We start from the raw sequence: 20,888 nt of genomic DNA on the forward strand, positions 1-20,888 counted from the left end.
CCGTTTCCCTTCCTTAGCTAAAGCTGCGTGCAAGTATCTTGGTGCTCCCCGTAGTAGTGTGGACAGTGAGCGGCTTTTCAGAGCAGCTTCACACATTGGAGACGAAAAAAAGAAACAGACTCTCGTGACAAAGCCGAGCAGGTCCTCTTCGTAAAGAAAAACCTCCCCCAAATGTTAAAATTGTAAATGGGCAGTCATATTGTAACACAGCCATCTAGAGTCACTGGGGAAAAATGTACTAAGCCCAATGGCTTTTCTGTTGTTCATTCATGGCTGGTATAGGTCAAGACTTTCATTTCATTTAAAACAAAGCAGTTGTGTTTTTTTGTTGATTTTTTAAATTTCATAAATGAAAGATGAGATGATGTGTTGTAAATTTGCTCTCATTTCACTAGTGAAGTCAGTTGAGCACATTTGAAAAGTTGAAGTTGTGCCATTTATAGCGGTTTATGACAGCCTAGAGACAGTACTTTTTTCAAGCAGTTATAGCTAAAATGATAAACTGAATTTTAGTTTCAACCTATATTTCTTTCAAATCATTTTTAAGTTTCTTCATACAGTCAAGATTGGATAGTAAGAAGAGCCACCAACAACTTAACCATCTTTGTAATGCGGGGCAGATAAAATATTTGTGTCATGAATATCTGTTGTGGAATAAAATACATTCACCGAGGTGTCATTTTTCTCATTTACAAGTTACTAAACAATCTGTTCCGAACTGAACAAATGAACATATGACACTTTGTTTCAACTAGTTAACTGTACTAGAATGCTTAAAAGGCTGCTAAAATGTTAAATATCGGTTATCAGTATCAGTTTTTTTTTGTCAAGGAAAATATTGGATATCAGTATCGGCCAAAAAAGTAATATCGGTGCATCCCTATTAAAAATCCTTCTTTAAACCGTCTCCTCCCCTTCATCTACGCTGATTGAAGTCATTGAACAAGTGACATCAATAAGGGACCATAGCTTCACCTGGATTTACCTGGTCAGTCTACAGTATCTCATGGAAAGAGCAGGTGTTCTTAATGTTTTGTGCACTCAGTGTATGTCCTCTAAATCGCATGATATTTTACAACCTCTATTCCCTTCATAATGTAACCGAATGTAACATATCATTCTAAATGGAGTGTCACAGATTTACGTACTGAATAATACAAATTGCCCTGAGACCACCCTCCAATTCTGCACGTATCAAACCAGTTATAAAATATTGAAATGTAATATAGTGTGATTTGCACTACACTATCACTCGTTAAATCAATCAACCAAGCTATTATACTGAGGCCATTATGTTTAACTGTCCAAAAGTATAGCAGCCGTTGGTCAAATAAAACTGGGAAGGTGTTGTGTTAAGATCTTCAGCCCTTACAGGTACTTAAATCTGTTTGGCACAATAAATTATCCGGCCCGGGAGAAATATTATTTATCTGGAGGTACAACAGCCGGCGGCAGACTGCACTGAACGCCTTTCCACTTTTTAGACCGTTCCTTTTTTTAATGGAGAATGAACCACATTAAAACGTATCAATATGTTTTAGCCTGCCTAATGAAGCGCACTGGTCTTATTTGATTTCAGTCCTATCGCCTATTTCAAACAGAGTTGTTTTATTTCATTCGTTTGGGATCATCATTCACTATTGTCTGTTAGAATGATGATATTCAGAAAAGATTATTCACCCGTTTATGTGGACGGTACAGCCCCTAACAAATATGACTGTGTCATACATAGTATCGCTGTTTAAGACGAGACTTGGCCATGAAAATGCTTTTAATGCGGTGCTATGTACATGGTGCTGCCTCATGCAAAATAGCATGGCATTATGGAGTTACAATGTATCAAATTACTCCCCTAATCATTTTTGTAGCGTTCGGGTTCATCTCGCCTGCAACTATGTATCATTGGATCCTCTCAGGACTCAAACTTTATGCAGTGACACTGTACTGGCAAGCGAGTGCCTGCTGTTTACCGAGACCGTGCAGCCAACAGAGAGAACTGACAGAAGTCACCCTCCCTCTGCCCGCCATTCCGTACGCTACCGCAAAATGTTGTCTAGAGATGTTCAGACATATTTTACTATGCCAAGCAATTCTCTGCCGCTATTAAAAACCACGGTGTTCTTTGACAGTAGGCCTACGGGCAGCACAGCAATGTCATTCATTCATGTACCTGTCATCGTAGCAGAAATCGGCGCCCAGAGTGTTGACATAGAGGACCAAAGCCACGGCGCTGCACACGAATTCTGCAATCATTTCTCAAAAAAATAAACAAGGAAAGAAAACGAAGAAGAACAGTGGAGATATATTTCAAATACTATCTCTATTATCTCTCTCCGTCTTTGTCAAGATGCCTCTGCAAAAACAGATATTCCAATTCCACATCCTCGCAAAGTGTTGAAAGTGGATAATCCAGGCAGGCATCCTCCCTCTAACCCATTTTGAGCTAGAGGAGGACAGCTATGATCCTACACGAAATAGAGCAAACAGCCAGCATTTACAGTGTCTCTGACTGCATCTGCACGCCTTTCCTACAAGACTGCTCGTGTGATTCATAGTGGTCCCGTGGATAAACGTCGTGATTGAGCCGCGTGTGGATAAAGGATATTCTGCGCATGTGCGATGTCCCTCCTCCTCGCAGTGAATAGAAGAAAATGATGCTGATGATTTGAGGATTAGAGCTAGACTGCATGATGGGACACCTCTTTATTGCCAACTGCTGTATCCCCATTGCCTTTCTATAGGTAATCTAGCCATAATTACGGTATATAGCCCCTTATGAGTGTGAATATGTCAATCTCGGTGGAGCAGTGATACCAGTCTCACCAGTGTTTTCCAATTCTCACCCTTGGGAGAGCTCTTTGTATAGGCCTATACAGCATAGTGCCATAATCTGGATTTAATCCGAGCAGTAGGCTATAGCAGGGTTTCCCAAACTCAGTCCTGGGGTGCACATTTTGCTTTTTTGTCCTAGCACTACACAGCTGATTAAAATAATGTATGATGAGTAGGTTATTTGAATCAGCTGTGTAGTGCTAGAGCAAAAAACAAAACGTGCACCCAGGGGGTGCCCCAGGACCGAGTTTGGGAAACCCTGGGCTATAGGGCTTCACCCTCCAGGCATACAAAACACTAGGTTTGATCTGTGCTCTGCTGCAACCAATTTTATATATACATATAAAACGTAACCTAATTCAATAGAACTACTGGCCCAAAATGATACAAAATATTATTTATTTAGGCTTCAAATCTCTGTTGATTATTGGATTATACAATCTGAAATGGCATAATGTCAGTCATAACATAATTACGAATCAACCAAAACTAGATTTTTAGATATACAGTTGATGTCGGAAGTTTACATACACTTAGGTTGGAGTCATTAAAACTTGTTTTTCAAGCACTCCACACATTTCTTGTTAACAAACTATAGTTTTGGCAAGTCGGTTAGGACATCTACTTTGTGCATGACACAAGTAATTTTTCCAACTATTGTTTACAGACAGATTATTTCACTTATAATTCACTGTATCACAATTCCAGTGGGTCAGAAGTTTACATACAGTAAGTTGACTGTGCCTTTAAACAGCTTGGAAAAATCCAGAAAATTATGTCATGGCTTTAGAAGCTTCTGATAGGCTATTTGACGTAATTTCAGTCAATTGGAGGTGTACCTGTGGATGTATTTCAAGGCCTACCTTCAAACTCAGTGTCTCTTTGCTTAACATCATGGGAAAATCAAAAGAAATCAGACAAGACCTCAGAAAAAAATTGTAGACCTCCACAAGTCTGGTTCATCCTTGGGAGCAATTTCCAAATGCCTGAAGGTACCACGTTTATCTGTACAAACAATAGTACGCAAGTATAAACACCATGGGACCACGCAGCTGTCATACTGATCAGGAAGGAGACGCGTTCTGTCTCCTAGAGATGAACATACTTTGGTGCAAAAAGTGCAACTCAATCCCAGAACAACAACAAACAACAAAGGCCGCTCAGCAAGGAAGAAGCCACTGCTCCAAAACCACCATACAAAAGCCAGACTACGGTTTGCAACTGCACATGGGGACAAAGATCATATTTTTTGGAGAAATGTCCTCTGGTCTGATGAAACAAAAATAGAACTGTTTGACCATAATGACCATCGTTATGTTTGGTGGAAAAAGGGAGAGGCTTACAAGCCGAAGAACACCATCTCAACCGTGAAGCACGGGGATGGCAGCATCATGTTGTGGGGGTGCTTTGCTGCAGGAGGGACTGGTGCACTTCACAAAATAGATGGCATCATGAGAAAGAAAATTATGTGGTTATATTGAAGCAACATCTCAAGACATCAGCCAGGAAGTTAAAGCTTGGTCGCAAATGGGTCTTCCAAATGGACAATGACCCCAAGCATACTTCCAAAGTTGTGGCAAAATGGCTTAAGGACAACAAAGTCAAGGTATTGGAATGGCCATCACAAAGCCCTGACCTCAATCCTATAGAAAATTTGTGGGCAGAACTGAAAAAGCGTGTGCGAGCAAGGAGGCCTACAAACCTGACTCATTTACACCAGCTCTGTCAGGAGGAATGGGCCAAAATTCACCCCACTTATTGTGGGAAGCTTGTGGAAGGCTACTCGAAACGTTTGACCCAAGTTAAACAATTTAAATGGAATGCTACCAAATACTAATTGAGTGTATGTAAACTTCTGACCCACTGGGAATCTGATGAAAGTAATAAAAGCTTAAATAAATCATTCTCTCTACTATTATTCTGACTTTTCTCATTCTTAAAATAAAGGTGTGATCCTAAATGACTTAAGACAGGGTATTTTTACTAGGATTAAATGTCTGGAATTGTGAAAACTGAGTTTAAATGTATTTGGCTAAGGTGTATGTAAACTTCCGACTTCAATTGTATATTGAACTAGTTAGTATTTATAAGAGACTAAGGATTATATGTCAGAAACGATCATGTGAAAATACAGTAGTCTGCTCTAGAGCATTACAACATGTTAACCCTGTAGTAAATATTCCATGGGTGCCTGCCTTCAGAGTCAAAACACTCCACTTTGCAATAAACCTGAGGCAGAAAAGACAATCCAATAAAAAAGTAATTAACAATATTTTAAGAAGCCTCAGTAGAGAACTTAACAACTAACAATGATTAAAGAGGTAATTAAGGGAGAGTTTATTATTTGTTTTAAATAACATTGACTAAAACTTATGGTGTGAAACAAATGTATGCCAGAAAGGAATATGAACAGTTGGGGAAAACTGTGATTTCTAGGGGACGTAGGCCTGATATGTATATGCCCTATTACTATCCATAATGTATAACATGGTTATTACACATTTATAGTAGGTCCATTACTTTAGTATGAATTAAACCAGGAGGGTTGTATTTATTTTTTCTTGACTTGTGGCCATTGCAGGCTACTACGAGTGTTTCCATTGGCCTTTCAAAACGTCCAGTAGAGGGCTCACCCAGCAAGAAGAGCAACACTGAGTACACTCAGTTACACAGAGTCTGAACACTGAAGCAAAGCAGCACAGTCATGCTTCCAACTGTAGCAAATGTTTTACACTAAAGCAAGTGTTTTCAACATCCACTATTGGAATATAACCATTTGAGTATTTTGAGATTGCACACTATAAAGGAGAATGTGAGGAAGCAGGGGAACAGATGAGAACTAAATCAATCTTTGTGCTCCATAGTGTTCTCCAAAGTATACTCCATAGACAAAGAGGCCAGTATGGTCCACTGCATATTGATGCAATGGTATTTCAATAGAGGGACCCCAGTCTGTCGAGGAAGGCATCAATGTGGCCATTCACTGAACAGCAGGACATGATGATGTAATAGATTTCAAGAATTAATTAAACTGATCGGAGCGACTGACCCAGTGTTTTTATGTGCATTTAACCCATCTGCTTGTAAATGTCTGGGATCAGGCAATGTTTTTCTGCATTATAATAGTGGAGGCAGTATAGTTAAAGGTCCAATCCAGCCATTTTTATCTAAATATAAAATCATTTCTGGGTAACAATTAAGTACTTTACTGTGATTGTTTTCAACTTAAATTGTCTTCTTAGCAACGAGCAATTACTCAAGCAAGAATTTAGCTATGACTGTCTGGGAGTAGTCTGAGTGGGGAGTGGAAAACTTAAAATTAACTGTTATTGGCAGAGAGGTTTAGAACTCTTTCTTATTGGTCTATTAACTAATTTGGGAAATCACCAGGCAGGTCAAAACTCTGTCCCATCAAAACAGGCAACATTTTCAGACAAAATGTTCAAACAGCTCTTACACAAAAATGTCATTTTCATAATTTCCCAGTATTATTTCAACCATCATAGTGTGGCAATACACTGAGTATACAAACATTAAGAACACCTACTCTTCCCATGATCGACTGACCTGGTGAATCCAGGTAAAAGCTACAATCCCTTATTGATGGCACTTGTTAAATCCACTTAAAGCACTGTAGATGAAGGGGAGGAGACAGGTTAAAGAAGGTTTTGAGACAATTGAGACATGGATTGTGGGGGAGGGGGCGAGAGGGGGAATGGGCAAGACACAATATTTAAGTGCCTTTTGAACATGGTATGGTAGTAGGTGGCTGGCACTGTGGAAGCATTGGAATCAGCATTGTACTGAGAGTGGGTGTAGTTCAGAGTACCAATCCACCAAATAACAGTCTTCAGACAAAAGATTAGAAGGGTAATATTGATAGGACAGAGAGGTCCTTTGAAAATTGGGCTAAATTGAAATGTAAAACTATAAAAAGCATATGCATCACCATGGTAGCCATTGAAAGAGAACACTTCGGAGATTAAGGGGAAATTATCAGACTAAAGGTGAGGACACAACAGTTCACTTAAAACAAGACTGAATCCAAACATTACACTGTTGATTTTATGTGCATTGTTAACTTATTGTACTTTTCAAAGCATTTTAATCAATAACAAAATCTGAAAATACTCTGGATACGTTAATACAGCATAACAAGAATATTCATTGACATTTTAGAGTAGGTTCAAGATAAGAAAAACGATTACAAGGGTGTCTAACTGGTGTCTTCAAGTGGCCACACACCTCTCCAAACTAAGTCATTTAAATGCCCTTTTATGAAACAGCCTCTCCTAGCTTTGCCATCCAAAACCGTTCCATTATACATTGTAATCTGGGTCAGGTGGGCATCGTTTGAAATCTTATTCTATTGCCAACATGTCTAGCTAAGTTATAAAATATGATCTTACAGTATTAAGCTTTTAAGTTATAAAATATGATCTTACAGTGTTAGGCTCTTCAGACAACAGATTGTAATTTTCTTCTCAACGGTATACAAACTCCACACAGTCTTGCTCTGTTCCTTTCCAGCTATTAGGCTAGAGAAGTTGGTGTCTCGACCCTTAATGGGGGAATTGCAGTGGGGACACCAAAATATGTATAGATTTTTTAAAATTAAGAGTACATATTATTATATGGAACAATATACACATGCTTTTGGGAAGGATAACTTGATAAGAGATATGAAAATAAAATGAATTGAAATTTACAGATTTTAAAGTTGCATCATGAGATTTGTGGTCAACGGAAATTTGGCGCCAAAGAAAAATGGGGTTCCCAGAAATTCTGGCAAAACATTTTATTAGGCTGTGCATCCTGCCAATATCTGCAGTAGAAACAACACATACTGTAGATTCAAAATGGTCCACTCTCTGAGATCCTACTACTCTATTCAGGGATTTCTTAGTGACACAGAACTCTTCATGTCTTACGTTGTGGTCAGTGATGTGCCATCCACCCATTTCCAGGCAATTGAGTCAGTCAGACCAGTCTAGATTGTTTTCACTCCGTATAAGCAATTAATAAATATCTGTTATTTTGGCACAGAAAAAACATTGTTCGTACATAGCCTCTCTGCCCCCTCACCCACTCTCGCTCTCTTTCTCTCACCTGTTCCTTTCGGTTGTTTATGATCACAAGGTGTGCTTCGCTCCCTAGACAATCCTGTCTGCTTTCCTCCCAGGTTTAAGCAGACAGGAGAGGAAGTAAAAATTGAATTCAACACTCCATCCTTCTTGACAAGGTCTCCCTAGAAGTTGTTCATGTCCTTATTTTAGTTACATTGATTGATGCCACTCACATCGAATAAAGTAACCAGAAGAAAACTTGGCATAGAGAAAGCACTTCTGATAAACTCATTAGTTGACTCATCTTTGAGCTTCTTGTTCAGCCTTTCTGTCTCCCTCTGTAGCTGGTCTCTCTCTCTTCAGTCAGGTGTCTATAACGAATCTGTAGCTGGTCTCTCTCAGTAGTCAGGGTGCTATAAGTGGTCTGCAGCTGGTGTCTCTCTTTAGTCATGTTGTAGCTGGTCTGTATCTGGTCTCTCTTTGCACAAGAATTCCAACTGGGCACAGACGCAAATTCAACATCTATTCCACATTGGTTCAACAACATTTCATTGAAATGACGTGGAAACAACGTTGATTCAATCAGTGTGTGCCCAGTGGGTTTTGACCAGTGTGACTAAGGGAACAGTCGAAAAGTTAATCAATGATTACGTCACTGATGATTAAGAATATTTCAGGGAAAACATACTAAACTTACAGTGGACACACAGGCCTATGATCCCAGCCAGTAGGAGAACACACACAGCCCCAGACACAACGCAGCAACTCCAGAGGGTGTGTGTTGACACCTGAATATTTAACGCCATCTCTTGTTCTGGGCATGGCATATGTGTCGTCATAAATATCTAAGATCGTCATTGTGCTGGATTCATCGTCTTATATCTGTGTTTGTGTAGATTTCCTCAGGTATCTTTACACGCATATGCTCAAATACTGTGTCTGTACCTTGCACTGTCTGTTTAAGGTCTAAATTCAGAAAACCGGGCGGTTGACGACCAATTTTAAATGAAATTAAACATGTGAATTTTGTTTGGCACCTTTTATCATCTCAACCAATGCTATTTAGTAAGAGGATGAGCAGGGTTTCATTATCGGACTCACATATTTGTTTAAACACCCCATTCAAAGATGGTTGAAAACAAGGAAGTGAACATGAGCAAAACCGAACATAATTTAACACACTTTTTCTTGAACTAATTATGTATAAAATGGGAAATTAAAGTTGTAAAATGTTGTTGACCTCTAAAACATAATTTAAGAATGATTAAATTACTAATATGTTGTTCTTTTACTATTATAAGAACTCTTGAAAAATATGATCTACCAGGCGGTTGAGTTGCCTATTAAAGGAATGCTATTAAGTCAAAGCTAGTGATAATGGACAATAGAAATTATTATTTTATTTTTTTGCCTGTGCAAATACAAAACTTGTTTCAAATCCATATCATTATTTACTGTCTGGCTGTTATCTTCTATATGTTTCACAATATCATTCAGTACATGTACTTCTACTGGTATTCTAAGCATATAAACTATAAAACGCATTCACATTCGTGGCCGCACACGACTCCAACACCATCATGAAGTTTGACGACGACACGACAGTGGTAGGCCTGATCAGCGACAACGATGAGACAGCCTATAGGGAGGTCAGAGACCTGGCAGTGCCAGGACAACAACCTCTCCCTCCGGAGCTGATCGTGGACTACAGGAAATGGAGGGCCAAGCATGCCCCCATTCACATCGACGGGGCTGTAGGGGAGACGGTCGAGAGCTGCAAGTTCCTCGGTGTCCACATCACTAAGGAGCCATCATGGTCCAAACCCACCAACACAGTCATGAAGAGGGCACAACAACGCCTCTTCCCCTTCAGGAGGCTGAAAAGATCTGGCATGGGCCCTCAGATCCTCAAAAAGTTCTACAGCTGCACCATTGAGAGCATTTTGACTGGCTGCATCACCGCTTGTTATGGAAACTGCTCGGCATCTGACTGCAAGGCGCTACAGATGGTGCTAAAGACGCTAAAGACTCCAGCCACCCAATTCACAATCTGTTCTCTTTGCTACTGCAAAGCAAGCGGTATTGGGGGACCAAAAGGCTCCTGAACAGCTTCTACCCCAAAGCCATAAGATTGCTGAACAGTTAATCAAATGGCTACCCAGACTTTCGGCTTTTCACCCCTAGCTACATGTACATAGTACTTCAATCAATCACCTAACCAAACCTGCATGTACATATTACCTCAATCAATCACCCCAACTACCTTGTATCCCAGTACACTGTTACAGCCTGAATTCAAAATGGATTAGATATACATTTTTTATTTAAACATAACTTTCTTTTACACACAATACCCCACAATGACAAAGTGAAAAATGTTTTTAGACATTTTGTGAATGCATTGAAAATGAAATACAGAAATATCTCATTTAAATAAGTATTCATACCCCTGGGTCAATACTTTGTAGAAGCACGTTTGACAGCTATTACAGCTGTGAGTCTTTCTGGGTAAGCCTATAAGAGCTTTCCATGCCTGGAATGTGAAACATTAGCTGATTATTGTGTGTAGGCCAGTGACAAAATATCTCAATTTAATCCATTTTAAATTCAGGCTGTAACACAACAAAATATGTAAAAACTCAAGGGGTGTGAATACTTTCATTCTAATGCCAGTATTGCTTTTGTGTCAAGTTTCACTATTTATCAAGGCCACTTGGAGCTTATTATAAGGTTTAGGCTACTGATGTTTCATCATTTGACCTCGCGTCTTATGACTGTGCTTCTTGGTGGTTGGGGTATTTTTGTATTTATTTCGTTGTTATAAAAAGAAGCTGTTACCGTATTCCAACACATATGCTTTCTGTTTCATAGTTGTAACAAAGGCATTCCACAAATAAAACTGATTGAATACTTTTTTTTTACATATTGCCTACAGTAACATAAACTAATGAAAATGCTATTATTTTACTTAAAATGAAATAAAAATCGTATTCTAATGTTACACTAGCACTAAACACACGTAAATTATAATTTTTGTGATAGCATATAGTGCATTTGGAAAGTATTCAGACCCCTTGACTTTTTCCACGTTTTGTTACATTACAGTCTTACTCTAAAATTGATGAAATCGTTTTTTCCCCCTCATCCATCTACAAACAACACCCCATAATGACAAAGTGAAAACAGGTCTTTAGAAATGTTTGCAAACAGAAATACCTTAATTACAGGTATTCAGACCCTTTACTCAGTAATTTGTTGATGCACCTTTAGCAGTGATTACAGCCTTGAGACTTCATGGGTATGACGCTACAAGCTTAGGTTTGTATTTTTTTTTGCTAAGTTATACCAAATAATTCAGGCTGTAATATATATATATATTATATATATATAATTATATATATATATATACAGTTGAAGTCGGAAGTTTACATACACCTTAGTCAAATACATTTCAACTCAGTTTTTCACAATTCCAGACATTTAATCCTACTAAAAATTCCCTATCTTAGGTCAGTTAGGATCACCACTTTATTTTAAGAATGTGACATGTCAGAATAATGGCAGAGAGAATTATTTATTTCAGCTTTTATTTCTTTCATCACATACCCAGTGGGTCAGAAGTTTACATACACTCAATTAGTATTTGGTAGCATTGCTTTTAAATTGTTGAACTTGGGTCCATTTTTTTCAGGTAGCCTTCCAAAAGCTTCCCACAATAAGGTGGGTGAATTTTGGCCCATTTCTCCTGACAGAGCTGGTGTAACTGAGTCGGGTTTGTAGGCCACTTCAATACCTTGACTTTGTTGTCCTTAAGCTATTGTGCCACAACTTTGGAAGTATGCTTGGGGTCATTGTCCATTTGGAAGACCCATTTGCAACCAAGCTTTAACTTCTTGACTAATGTCTTGAGATGTTGCTTCAATATATCCACCTAATTTTACATCCTCATGATGCCATCTATTTTGTGAAGTGCACCAGTTCCTCCTGCAGCAAAGCACCCCCACAACATGATGCTGCTACCCCCGTGCTTCATGGTTGGGATGGTGTTCTTCGGCTTGCAAGTCTCCCCTTTTTCCTCCAAACATGACAATGGTCATTATGGCGAAACAGTTACATTTTTGTTTCATCAGACCAGAGGACATTTCTCCGAAAAGTACAATCTTTGTCCCCATGTGCAGTTGCAAACCATAGTCCGGCTTTTTTATGGCAGTTTTGGAGCAGTGGCTTCTTCCTTACTGAGCGGCCTTTCAGGTTATGTCGAAATAGGACTCGTTTTACTGTGGATATTGTTACTTTTGCACCTGTTTCCTCCAGCATCTTCACAAGGTCCTTTGCTGTTGCTCTGGGATTGATTTGCACTTTCCGCACCAAAGTACGTTCATCTCTAGGAGACAGAACGCATCTCCTTCCTGAGCGGTATGACGTCTGCGTGGTCCCATGGTGTTTATACTTGCGTACTATTGTTTGTACAGATGAACGTGGTACCTTCAGGCGTTTGGGAATTGCTCCCAAGGATGAACCAGACTTCTGGAAGTCTACAATTTTTTTCTGAGGTCTTGGCTGATTTCTTTTGATTTCCCCATGATGTCAAGCAAAGAGGCACTGAGTTTGAAGGTAGGCCTTGAAATACATCCACAGGTACACCTCCAATTGACTCAAATGATGTCAATTAGCCTATCAGAAGCTTCTAAAGCCATGACATCATTTTCTGGAATTTTCCAAGCTGTTTAAAGGCACAGTCAACTAGTGTCTCTAAACTTCTGACCCACTGGAATTGTGATACAGTGAATTTTAAGTGAAATAATCTGTCTGTAAACAATAGTTGGAAAAATTACTTGTGTCATGCACAAAGTAGATGTCCTAACCGACTGGCCAAAACTATAGTTTGTTATCAAAAAATGTGTGGAGTGGTTGAAAAACGAGTGTTAATGACTCCAACCTAAGTGTATGTAAACTTCCGACTTCAACTATATATAGTATTCAGGCCCTTTACTCAGTACTTAGTTAAAGCACCTTTGGAAGCAATTACAGCCTTGAGTATTCTTGTGTATCACGTTACAAGCTTGGCAGACCTGTATTTGGGGAGTTTCTCCTATTCTTCTCTGCAGATCCTCTCAAGCGCTATCAGGTTGGATGGAGAGCATCGCTGCACAGCTATATTCAGGTCTCTCCAGAGATGCTCGATCGGGTTCAAGTCCTAAACATGCATGTTGTATGCAACAAGGCACTAAAGCAGTACTGCAAAAAAACATGGCAAAGAAGTACATTTTGACCTAAATCCAAAGCCCTATGTTTGGGGCAAATCCAACACATCACATCATTAAGTAACTGCCTCCTTATTTTCAAGCATGGTGGTGGCTGCATCTTGGGTATGCTTGACATCGGAAAATACTGGGGAGTTTTTCAGGATAAAAATAAACAGGATACGGCTAAGCACAGGCAAAGTCCTAGAGAAAAACCTGCTTCAGGTTTAATTTAATCAACTTGCTTTTGCCAGCAGCATACCACCCTGCATCCCACTGCTGGCTTGCTTCTGAAGCTAAGCAGGGTTGGTCCTGGTGGGTCCCTGGATGGAAGACCAGATGCTGCTGGAAGTGGTGTTGGAGGGCCAGAAGGAAGCACCCTTTCCACTGTTCTAAGTAAAAAATATCCCAAGGGCAGTGATTGGGGACATTGCCCTGTGTAGTGTGTTGTCTTTCGGATGGGACGTTAAACAGGTGTCCTGACACTCTGTGGTCATTAAAGATCCCATGGTGTTAACACCAGTGTCCTGGCTAAATTCCCAATCTGGCTCTCATACCATCACGATCACCAAATCATCCCCAGTTTACAAAGCCTCATTCATCCCTGTAGCTATTCCCCAAGTCGTTGCTGTAAATGAGAATGTATTCTCAGTCAACTTACCTGGTAAAAAAAAAAATGCATAATAATATTTCAGTCTGCTTTATACCAGACCAGTGGTGATTTTAGCATGTAAATCTTGGTGTGTAAAAAATATAGGATGCAAGCCACTGCACTAAACAATACATTAATTGCACTATAACGGTGACAAACGGTGCCCACAAATTGTTTGGGCTTACATAAAGCTGTCCCAACAATAGCAGTTCCAACATCTTACCACAGCTAGACCTGGCTATCAGCTGGGCAGCGAAACAGTTCATTCAGTCTCATTTACTGCCTTTAAAAAAAACATTGCTCATATGGCTGACTTGCTTAAACAAATGTGGTTTCTACTGACAATTGAGATGTACAAACTATGGCACAAGGGGACGACAAGCGGATAAGAGGCAATCCGTAATTTCGATGGACACATTAATGAGCAAGCTAGGACGGACGTAGTCAATATAACTATTTGTTCAGCACTTTTGATATGTACAGCAACAGAATTCAGAACATGAGCTGTTTTTACAGTGTTCTCCCTGTACACCAAGTCAGAACCTTAGGATAAATAAAGGGGGCATATAAGCAGACAATGAAAGCTCTCACAATATTCAATCATTACATTTCTCAAAAACCCGGTTATAGGCTACATGTGCACAACCAAGTCAGAACAGTAGGTGAAATTAAGAGGTGAAAATAGACCAAATTATTAGGGTGACGCTTATGGGCTACTAACAGCTTACTACACAACATACACTTAGTATTACTTTCTTAGCTACAGTATACATATCTCCCTGGCATGTTTTTGGACTCACCTTGTTGTGCTGTGCTCACTTGAACAGGAAGGTGGCGCGGCGGTCCTTCGTGGGAGAATTTTGTCATTAAGTTTTGTCATAAAAGTCTGGCATTCTCTGGATTTATGGTGCTTTCAAGACAACTGGGAACTCGGGAAAAAGGTTGAATCATGATGACGTCAGGGATTTTCAGGTCGTAGCTCTAGAAAAAGCCCCGAGTTCCCGATTTCCAATTCCGAGTTGGAGGAAAGTTCAAAATGTATTTTCTCAGTCGTAGCTCGTTTTTCCAGAGTTCCCAGTTGTCTTGAACTCACTGAAGTCAGATTTTGCAATTCCGAGTTAACAGTTGTTTTGAGCGCGGCACAAATCATGCTTCATTGACAGCATGGCCAAAGTTGAATATTTATCATTTTAAACTAGGAAAAGAGAGTCTTAATCTTAGACTTAGGACCGACCACACAGCCACAGCCACTCCACTGAATAGCAGGCTATGCTTGCAGTTAGCCACTGATTCCTTCCAAACCACTCATTGTTGAATTTGCAATTTCCAACTCGTTGTGTAATGTTTATGTCCAATGGCCGATGAGCATTGATATGTTTTATCTATAATTTCTCTTCATTATTTCTCTTCATATGACAAGGATTAAAAATGATTTGCCAGTAGATTGTTGACTTGATTCATGATGATGACTGCTAGCTAAGATTTGATTTGATGTTGACATGATCAGTCCAATCAAAGCTACTGTAGATATAACCTGATTTGACGTCATTTTATCTGTGGCCAATGACCTTGAGCCTTTTTGGATGGGCACTTCAAATGTAACTCTATGGCAGCACCCAAGGGGCTAGAATTTTCGAGGTCTACTTTTAGACTTGGCGGTGACGTAGTGTCCTAAAAATGGACAGAACAAGCAAAATGTTCACTCCAGTTCTCAGAATATTAAAAAAGAAAATCGTATTACCGGTCAGGAAACGTATGGCTTCGTACCTAGAACCAATCGGAAACCAAAAACGTACTTTCCCACAACTTCCAAGGAACCAAATGTGCTAACTGGGAACTGTCTTTGAGCCTGTTGGTATCAGACCTCATTCTCCGATAACATCTGCCCGACGGTAAGGAAGTGAACAGATCATGGCTGGGGTGTGTGGGGTCCTTGATGATGCTGCGGGACTTCCTCAGGCACAGTTTCAAGAAGATGTCCTGGGTGGGTGGGAACATGGCCCCAGTTTTGTACTGGGCCATCTTTACTGCCCGCTGGAGGGCCTTGTGGTCGTGGATGGAGCAATTCCCGTACCAGGCCATGATGGAACCGCTCAGGACGCTCTTGATGATGCAGCGGTAGTATTTGGAGAGGACCAGGGGTGGCATTCCTAATTTCTTCAGCTGCCTTAGGAAGTAGAGACACTATTGCACCCTCTTGACAATAGTGGTGGTGTTGTTGGTCCATGACAAGTCCTCAGTGATGTGGATACCGAGGAACATTATACTGCTTACTCTTTCTACTGCAGTCCCATTGATGTGGATCAGTGTGTGTTCCTCCTCTGCTTCCTGAAGAGAGTAATCAACTCCTTTGTTTTGATGATGTTTAGGGAGAGGTTGTTGTCCTGCCACCATAATGCCAGTTCACTTACCTCCTCCCTATAGGCTGACTCGTCATTGTTGATTATCAGGCCTACAACTGTGGTGTCGTCAGCGAACTTAATGAGGGAGTTGGTGTCGTGCAAAACCACCTAGTCGTGCGTGAACAGGGAGTACAGCAGAGGGCTGAGGACACACCCTTTTGGGACCCCTGTGTTAAGAGTCAATGTGGAGGAGGGGTTGTTGCCAATCCTCACAGTCTATGGTCTGCCGTCAGGAAGTCCACGATCCAGTTGCAGAGGGTAGTGTCCAGACCCAGGGTTCTGATCATGGTGACAAGCTTGGAGGGAACAATAGTATTGAATGCTGAACTGTAGTCAATGAACAGCATTCTCACATAGGCGTTCCTCTTGTCCAACTGTGTTCGGGCCATGTGAATAGCTATGGAAATTGAATCTTCCGTGGATGTGTTGGAGCGGTAGGCAAATTAGAGTGGGTCCAGTGTGCCTGGTATGCTGGCCTTGATGTGGGCCATGACCAGACTCTCAAAGCACTTCATGATGACAGGAATGAGTGTGACGGGGTGATAGCCATTTGGGCATGTCACCTTGGTTTTCTTGGGCACTGGGACGATGGTGGTCTCCTTGAAGCCAGTGGGGACTACAACCTGGGACAGGGACAGGTTGAAGAGGTCAGAGAAGACGCCCGGCAGCTGGGCAGCACAAATTCTGAGCATGCGGCCAGGGATGCCATCTGGGCTGGCGGCATTGTGAGTTGGTTGGGATATTTCTGGATTGTTATTGTGGGTACAACATCATCAATACATTTCCTAATGAAGCCTGTGCCTGACGATGTATATTCCTCAATGTTGATGGATGAGTCCGGGGTGGATGACTCTTTGAACATATTTCAATCAATATTCTCAAAACAGTCCTGCAGCATTGAGTCAGCCTCCTCTGTCCAGCGCCTCATTCGTTGTTGGTGGCTCCCTCGAGATGCTGCTTGTCGGCGGAGAGTAGGAACAGAGAGGCATGACCTGATTGGCCGAAGTGGGGGTGGGGATGGCTTTGTACATATCACAGATGTTTGTGTACACATGGTCCAGCATGTTATTTTCTCTCGTGGGGCAGGATACATGTTGGTGATACTTTGGAAGAATTTGTTTTAAACGTGCTTGTTCAAAATCTCTCTCTGCAATAAAAACTGCTTATGGGTGAGAGGATTCTTGCTCGCAATTTTTTTTGTACAGTTTGCCGAGTGCCGCCTTGATGTTTGCTTGTGGCGGTAAGTACACAGCTGTGATAATAACACACGTGAATTCCCTTGGCATATAGTGGAGTCGGCATTTTAGCATCACAAACTCGGTCAGGTGAACAGGAGCTCGAGATGTTTTAAATTTCGGTACAAATTGCCGTTCAATCAATACATAAAATGGAAAAGCCGTCTGGCTTAATAGCAGACTGGAGTGAATTGTCCGCAAGCCATATTTGTAAAAACAAAGACACAGCATTCCCTGATGTCCCTCTGCGATTGAGGCCTTGTTATGAGTTCACAAAGTTTATTTTCCAGAGTTTGGACAGACATCAGGATACTATGTTTTCAGCCAAGCTTGGAGTCCTTTCCTTTCTTTTCTCCTGCTTTGCTTTATGTCATCTTGGCCAGGAGCAACAAGAAGCCTGCTGTGTGGGGAGCATAGGAGCAAATGTAGTATTCCAGATCTGGGAGACTGAGAGGTACACTACATGACCAAAAGTATGTGGACACCTGCACGTCGAACGTCTCATTCCAAAATCATGGGCATTAATATGGAGCTGATCCCCCTTTGCTACTAAAACAGCCTCCACTCTTTTGGGAAGGCTTTCCACTAGATGTTGGAACATTGCTGCAGGGACTTGATCCATTCAGACACAAGAGCATTAGTGAGGTTGGGCGCTGATGTTGGGCGATTAGGCCTGGCTCGCACTCATCCCAAAGGTGCTTGATGGGGTTGAGGTCAGGGCTCTGTAGAGGCCAGTCAAGTTCTTCCACACCAATCTCGACAAACCATTTCTGGAGGGACCTCGCTTTGTGCACAGGGCATTGTGATGCTGAAACAGGAAAGGGCCTCCCCAACTGTTGCCATAAAGTTCGAAGCACAGAATCATCTAGAATGTCATTGTATGCTGTAGCTTTAAGATTTCCCTTCACTGGAACTAAGGAGCCTAGCCCGAACCATGAAAAACAGCCCCAGACCATTATTCCTCCTCCACCAAACTTTACAGTTGGCACTATGCATTCGGGCAGGAAGTGTTCTCCTGGCATCCACCAAACCCAGATTCATCCATCGGACTGCCGGATGGTGAAGTGTGATTCATCACTCCAGATAACGCGTTTCCACTGCTAGGAGTCCAATGGTGGCGAGATTTACACCACTCCAGTTGACACTTGGCATTGCACATTGTGATCTTTGGCTTGTGTGCAGCTGCTCGACCATGGAAACCCATTTCATGAAGCTCCAGACTAACAGTTCTTGTGCTGACATTGCTTCCAGAGGCAGTTTGGAACTCGGTAGTGAACGTTGCAACGGAGGACAGATGATTTTTACGCTCTGCACGCTTATGCACTCGGAGGTCCCATTCTATGAGCTTGTGTGGCCTACCATGTATTACAAAAGGACTGATGGACAGTAAGGTCACAAGTGCTAAACAGCTGTAGGCCAGTAATCAGGGTGAGAGGTTGTATTGTCAGATCGCAAGCCCATTTCAACTCAAGATATTGCATCATCTCCTGCTGCTCCCCTTTCAGAGCGCTCTCATACTGTGGTACTGTTGATAAATCCTGTTGATTCCATAAACACTTAGTCCCGACACATGTGAGGTGTCCACCTAAGCGAAAACATGTGTGCAGCCTGAGATCCAGCATGTGACAGACCATCTTGCTGTATCTTCCGATCTTACATGTTCAAGGAATTACAGGGACGTTGCTCTGGGCTTGTGAGATAATAACAGGTTCAGGATCACGTCTGGGGGTAAAGCAAGTACTGTCTGGAAAGAAAGTGGAAAAAATGTGAATGGTACTTACAGTAACTGAAGTTGGCTATGAAGAGTAACATTGTATGAACTCTAATGGGAGCATCTACAGTACAGGGCCTTTGTGGAGGGATACATGTGTAATACGGTTTGACTGACACATAAAATATAATGAGGGTGATGAACAGAAATATATACATGGCTAACCAGCCCGTTGCTCTATAATGTTTTACACTACAGCAACTCAATGAAGCCCACCTGAATATGTATATTCATTCATCCATTACAATGGAAACGGAGAAAGACAAAAAGTTGGAAACAGAAGACCGATTCTCATTCTGTAGGTGATGCATGAGGTAACGTGGGATTATCTCCCATGAATGCGTTATCTCTGGCAAAGGTAACATTATTGCAGCACCATTAGCAGTTCCCTGTACTTCATTTCCTCTACCTCCTCATGCGTATTGTTGGTCATATTGTTCTTCCCTGTTGTGACATCAAACCTCTCCCTTCTGCTGTGCAATCTGTGCTCCAATCGCAGACAGTCTTGCCCGATAATGGGCAGCCTCACAGCCATAAGGGAAAACATGAGATCATTAGCTTTATATCATTGCTCAAAATACTCCTCCTCTCACACGACTTGCTCAGCCGCAAAATAGAGAGCTTTAAAATAAATAATGTTGTCACTTCAGGTTTGATGGCCTAACGGAGAGGGACAGGCTGCTTATGGCTGGAGCTGGAAAGTGAGGAGGATGTATTCAGCATAGGTCTGGAATCCGTTACATGGTCATTAATAGAATTTCTTTCCCTCCCCATTAGACTGAAGGGAGTTTGACTGCAGTAGCAGGACTATTAATAATGAGGAGATTGAAGGAAGTGGAGGTCTGTCGGACCACCTCCCAGCTCCAATTCTGACATGGGTGGTACTGTACATTTACAGACTCTAACATTGCTAAAGGGGAGTAGGGTCTTGAGACTCTTGAGTTGTCTGATAATATAAAAGAACCATCATTGGCGATGACGTCAAGCTCTCCCCAAGTGTAATGATAAAGAGAGAAAGACAATCCAATTGAGTGGGAAAATGAGTAGAATGCTCACTGTATAATCAGGGGAGTTGCTGTTAGCTTAGACTGAACTTGACTAAGTCATAGGTACTTAATACAGAGGGGCATTGACGCCAATTACTGACTCCTTTTGACTCCCATTATGTCAACACACTCTGTTCACTTCCTGTTCTACAGTCAGATTACCAGTAGTCTAACCTCACTCCTCTCAGTCCATCAGCGAGCTGTGTGCTGACGTGTCAGTGCTCTCAATGCCTTCTCCTTTGAACTGTGACAGACTATAAGACACTGGTTACATTATTGTGTTTTTCACATGTCTAAAGGGAGCAGGCCTGTCTTGATCTCTGGCTAGGAGGGTAAAAAAAACAGGGTAGTTCTGAGTTTAATTCTCATTATTCCCTGGGTCGAATTTTAGCAAGCTGAATTGAATGAGTCACGGATAAATAACTTTAATATTTCCGCTCCCTCACCCACGCTGCTGCATCGGACTACGCCATCTCTTTGGGGAATCTTAGTTCTTTTTGAGCTTGTATCAGTTCTCGTGGCCATTCAAGTATGTGCACTTGTGATGTCAAGTGGGAGAGAATTCTCTGTTTGGGCAATATCCACTAGTCACTTCCTATTATGTTTTTCATGCCTATACAGCTCAAAGCATCAGTATTTTC

The 20,888-nt window shown here is 41.3% G+C and overlaps 1 protein-coding gene across 1 annotated transcript in view; it reads right to left on the reverse strand.

The window, feature by feature from the left end:
* tmtc2b (transmembrane O-mannosyltransferase targeting cadherins 2b) overlaps positions 1-2,594 on the reverse strand; it is a 175,660-nt gene extending 173,066 nt beyond the window's left edge. Inside the window, exon 1 of the mRNA XM_014147934.3 lies at positions 2,171-2,594. Within this exon, the coding sequence (XP_014003409.1) occupies positions 2,171-2,253 (83 nt within the window). The 5' untranslated portion in view covers positions 2,254-2,594. The remainder of the gene's footprint in view (positions 1-2,170) is intronic.
* Positions 2,595-20,888: the final 18,294 nt, after the last annotated feature.

This window comes from Salmo salar, chromosome 16 (genome assembly GCF_965601325.2).
Source record: "Salmo salar chromosome 16, fSalSal1, whole genome shotgun sequence".
Taxonomy (NCBI): Eukaryota; Metazoa; Chordata; class Actinopteri; order Salmoniformes; family Salmonidae; genus Salmo; species Salmo salar.